General features: G+C 48.8%; 1 protein-coding gene across 1 annotated transcript in view; it reads right to left on the reverse strand.

Moving 5' to 3' along the window:
- The window catches only part of TIGIT (T cell immunoreceptor with Ig and ITIM domains), a 14,611-nt gene extending 10,519 nt beyond the window's left edge, over nt 1–4,092 (reverse strand). The window contains exons 1-3 of the mRNA XM_081796751.1: nt 3,858–4,092; nt 2,517–2,846; nt 186–292 (exon numbers count right to left, since the gene is read on the reverse strand). Coding sequence (XP_081652877.1) covers nt 186–292; nt 2,517–2,846; nt 3,858–3,921 — 501 coding nt within the window. The 5' untranslated portion in view covers nt 3,922–4,092. The remainder of the gene's footprint in view (nt 1–185; nt 293–2,516; nt 2,847–3,857) is intronic.
- Nucleotides 4,093–4,918: the final 826 nt, after the last annotated feature.

Consider the following 4,918-nt stretch of genomic DNA (forward strand, 5'->3'; position numbering starts at 1 on the left):
GGGGGGGACGTGAAAGGATGGCACGGGGTGGGGCGGGACGTGAAAGGATGGCACGGCGGGGGGGGACGTGAAAGGATGGCACGGCGGGGGGGGGACGTGAAAGGATGGCACGGCGGGGGGGGACGTGAAAGGATGGCACGGCGGGGGGGTTGCCCATGACTGAGCTGTGCAGCCAGGGTCATTACCTTTCTGGTCAGGGTGACCACCATGATAGCTGCCACACAGACGACTGCCAGCACTGTGGCCACGGCTCCCAGCAGTGGGATCTGGAACGCAGCGCTGTGCTCAGCCACTGGAGGGATGAAAAAATGAAGATGAGGGGGTGAAAGCCAGAAGCAAAAGGCAACCATCACACAGCGAAGCCTCTGTGTCAGGGCCCAGAGGTGGGGGCTGGCCAGGCCTTTCTCAAAGTTCTGGGGTCGTTAAGCCCGGCTCTTTGGCCAGCAGAGCAGGTGCTTGGCCCGTCGTGAAATCAACGGCTGACCTCTCAAGCACCTCACACATTTGACCCCAGAGCAGACCACTGTTAACACTCCCTTCCTCTAGTCGATAAAACCGCTTTCTATAATAATCATGAAATGAAACAATGACATCCAGAGGAAAAAAAAAAAAAAAAACCCAGAGAGTGAACATTTTCTTTCATTAAATTTCATATTTATAATCATACCAGGAAAAAAGTTTAATTAAAAATTAAAATAAAATTGGGCGCCTGGGTGGCTCAGTCGTTAAGCGTCTGCCTTCGGCTCAGGTCATGATCCCGGGGTCCTGGGATCGAGTCCCACATCGGGCTCCCTGCTCAGCGGGGAGCCTGCTTCTCCCTCTCGCACTCCCCCTGCTTGTATTCCTGCTCTCGCTCTCTCTCTGTCAAATAAATGGATAAAATCTTTAAAAAAAAAAAAATAATTAAAATAAAATTAATATTAAAGTACTGAAAAGAGGGCAAAAAGCATATAACCTTTCACCGTAAGCCTATCACATTATTCCAGCTGGGAGATTCTGGCAGGGGAGTGAGGTTCTAGAGCTTTAGCCTTTACTTTTTCTCAGCACCTGGCACATGGCAGGTGCTTAATAAATGTTCATGATATGAAGAAAAGCATGAGAAAATGAACTTCTATTAAGATGTAAAATGTAAGGAGGAGAAGCCGAAAGGGAGTTATGAAGAGAAGTGGGATAGTTGATGCAAGGAGAGCGTGAGAGAAACAGGACAGGCGCCCAGATGTGAGCCAAGCCGCAGGTGGAAGGGTGTCCAGGCTGCTGCGTCCCATCCCTGCCTCCTTTCCAGGAGCTCAGGCAGATCCCAGGTGTCCAGGGAAGTCTTGAAAGAAGGGGATAGCAGAGGCTGGGCCCTCTTCCCTCTAACTAAGGGTTTACACTGTGGGAAAGGTGGCTAAAAATGCAGTCACTTGGGGCAAGGTAGTGTTCACAGTACCCATGGGATACCAGGGGGAGGGAGCCCAAGCTCCCAGAATGAGTTCCTTCTGCCTGGCAGACTCAGCCTCTTGCTTTGGCCGCAGGTGGGGAAAGAGGGCAGATGGGGAGCAAAGTGGTCATGGAGAACACAGCTTCACGGGGCAGAAGCGCTGCGGTGGGCTGTCCATAGAACCAGAAAGGATACGGGCTCCAACCGCGTGCGGCATTGACCTATGTCCCAGCCAGCCAAGAAGTACCATTTGAAAAGAAACTTCCCAGTAGCCTTGTATCTTCTCAGCCTCCACCCCCAACAGATAGTTACGTGGGAGGGGCTGGCATTCATAGCTAACACTTCCTTAGTCCCAGGCCCTGTTTAAGGGCATTTTCTTGCAGTAAGGAATTCAATCCTATGGTAGCACCTCGTAAGGTTACATCTATTTTTGTTTCACAGATGAGAGAAGTGATACACAGAGAAGCTAAGTGATCCTGTCTGAAGTCAACAGCAGCACCAGGATTTGGGACCCAGGCTGGCTGGTGTCAGAGCCTGAGCTCATAAGCACCCTGCTATACTGTCTCTCAGACGCAATCATCTTTTCCCACTTCCCAGGGAACCGCTTTAAGTGTTCAGGTGGATAATGAATGTGAGAGCATTCTGGAAACTATGAAGTACCAAACAAATGCAAATTGCTGTACATTTTCACTTAGCACACACTGTGTTTTAATCCTTTATAAAACTTAGAAGCTAATTCAAATTTGCATGATTGATGCTAAACTAATAAACGAGAACCCTTCCCAAATGACCTTAATGACTATTCTTCCCAACAAACGCACATAAGATGCACTTCTTACCCAAAACAGTGGTTCTCAATTCTGGCTGCACATTTGAATCACCAGGCTCTTAGAACCTATTACCTCCCAGCTTTGCCTCTGGAGATTCTGATCAAGCTGGTCTACAAAGGGGTACCAGCATCAGTTCATTAAAGCTCCTTGGTGATTTGAATGTGAGCCGAGGTTGAGGGACCCTGCTCTGGCAGAGTGTTTGGCAGGAACACATTTCCTATTCTGGAGGATGAAGTTCATCAGCCACCCTGCCCCAGAGGGCATACCTGAGCTGTGTAGGACCTCCAGAAAGAGTGTCCCTCTGTAAATCCCATCAGGGTAGGTGTGATAGGTGCAGAAGTATTCCCCTGTGTCATTCCTGGTCAGCGACTGCAAGGTGAGGCCCAGGTTGGGGCCTGGGGCCATGCGCTCCCTGAAGGCTGGGTAGATGTGCCACCCCAAGTTAGCATGATGAACAGCCAGAAGTTGGTCCTGCTGCTCCCAGTTGACTTGAGTCACTTTGGCAGTGGTGGAGGAGAGATGACATTGCAAGGTGACAGAGCCACCTTCCTCTGCAGAAACGTTCCCCATTGTTACTATCCTGCCTGACACAGCTCCTAGGGAAGAGGAGAAAGCATGCATGAGTCCTGGAGCAACAGCTATCCTTGAAACTTCCCACCAAAATCCCAAAGGGCTTTGAGGCCACAGTTAGTTTCTGGAATGACAGACTCTCCTGTCCATCCCGTCACTCCCCACAGAGACTATAATTGTTACACGGCAGAGCACGTCACCCACTCAGGATATTCTGCTGTAATCTAGCTTCACGACGAGCTCATTGATTATTTCCATGTACTTATTTTCTCTTCCTACCTAGATTATAAGCCCTGTCACCCACCACTTCTGTTGTACTTGAGCTTCCGGCAGCCAGTTCTGTGCTGGGCACATTATCCTTTGAAATGAAACCTGGCTGTTTGGTTGACTGCCCTTTGGGATTGCCTAGAAAAACTTTCAGGAAAGCCACAAAATCCAAAGGAAAGGAGGGTTGAAGAGAAACTGTTTCTCCCACACAAAACCACCCTCCTTAGCACTGACCACACCGTGGGCACAGCTCTGCCTTCAAATGATTCAAAAAACAACATAAAAAATAAATTATACTAGTTTCTCAGCATCTGTGTGCTTCCTCAGAAACATTTGTCTATGGTTCTTAATACAGAAGAAAACAGATCCAAAGTAAATTCAATCTATAATGGTAGACTCTCTGGAGTCTGTGAAGAAGACATTTTTGATCCACAGAAAACATACAATGCCTTTCTAGAAGTTTCCTCAAGGACAGAAGACAGAACGATGGAGCAGGACTGAACTTCTACAAGGGAACTGATCATCCCTCCTCCTGGTCCTTTTCTTTCCCCCTATTTCTTTTCTTGGGTTGGCCAGTCAGGCACCCCAACTCCAAGGACTTCACCTGCCAAAACAGAACTGCACCTCCTTCCCAGAGGCTGCCTTTTCTCACACGAGGGGATACAAGACTCTGAAAACCATGCGTTTCCTTCCCTCACTCCCACTTCCACTCCCATCCTCCCTTTCCTCCTCTTCTTCCTCCAGTCCCACGCTGGATTGTCAGGCCTTACCTGAGGCTGGGAGGGGAGCCTGCCCCAGGCCCTGGGCCCAGATCAGGAGGAGATACAACCGCATGCTTCTGCCCAACGGGGGGCCCACAGGAAGCAGCCTAGGCCTCTTCTGCCACCAAAACTGGCGGACTGCAGATAGCAGGCCAAAACCGAGCCTATGAGGAGAGAGGGTCTTGGAAGAACTGAGCTCAGCAAAAACAATGGCAGGGACAGAAAAAAAAGCTCTCAACAAGTACACAAACTGCAGAGGGTGAGCCACAAGAAAGACCATGAAGGAAACACACTAAAAAATAAACAAAAATGTGGTTAGAAGCACTTTGGTCTTTGGGTTACTATTAGTCAATCTACTGTTTTTAAGTTCTGTCTTAATATGCCTGTTTTGTATCAGCCTTTGTCTCAGGAGCTCAAGGTCTCTGTGTAACTGTGCAATGCCCAAGATTCTGAAGAACTGGTTACTGATAGAGTTCACTGGGCTTCCCCTGGCTTTATCCAACTAAGGAATGTGTACCCATAAGAGAAACCTACGTCTGCACACTTACAGACCAGGACCTGTGCTTGAAATCTAATGAACCATGAACAAGAGGCAGTTACTTCAGAGACAAGATGTAGGCAGGACAAAAAGTCTTGGACAACAGGGCAACTTGCCTTTGAACAAGGTTCCTCTTCTTGAATCGGATTTCTTCAGTCTTGTTTACCCAGACTGAGACTTTGTTGAACCCTGGCTTAGTTTCTCTAACCCAGTAGAATCAGAGGAGACCAGAGGAGTGAATTTTCTTGTGACTGGTGACACCCATGAAAACCAGCAATGCAGAGAAGGGTGAGCCCCAGTTACCTGACCCTGGAAAGGGGTTGGTTGATGCTTGTCTGGAGTCCTTAGCTCCTGATCAAGTCCTACTGTTGACCCATCCTTCTTCCTTCCTGCCCTCTGTCTGTTCCTGCATTTATTTGAAAGTCCTGAGGGCCTACGAAACACCAGACTCAGCACCAGGCTCTGGGGAGACAAGGGTGAATAATCATGGACCCTGCCTTCAGAAGGTCCAAGCTTCCTCTCTGGTGAATCC

This window comes from Leptonychotes weddellii, chromosome 1 (assembly GCF_054177405.1).
Source record: "Leptonychotes weddellii isolate Sample4059 chromosome 1, ASM5417740v2, whole genome shotgun sequence".
NCBI classification, from domain to species: domain Eukaryota; kingdom Metazoa; phylum Chordata; class Mammalia; order Carnivora; family Phocidae; genus Leptonychotes; species Leptonychotes weddellii.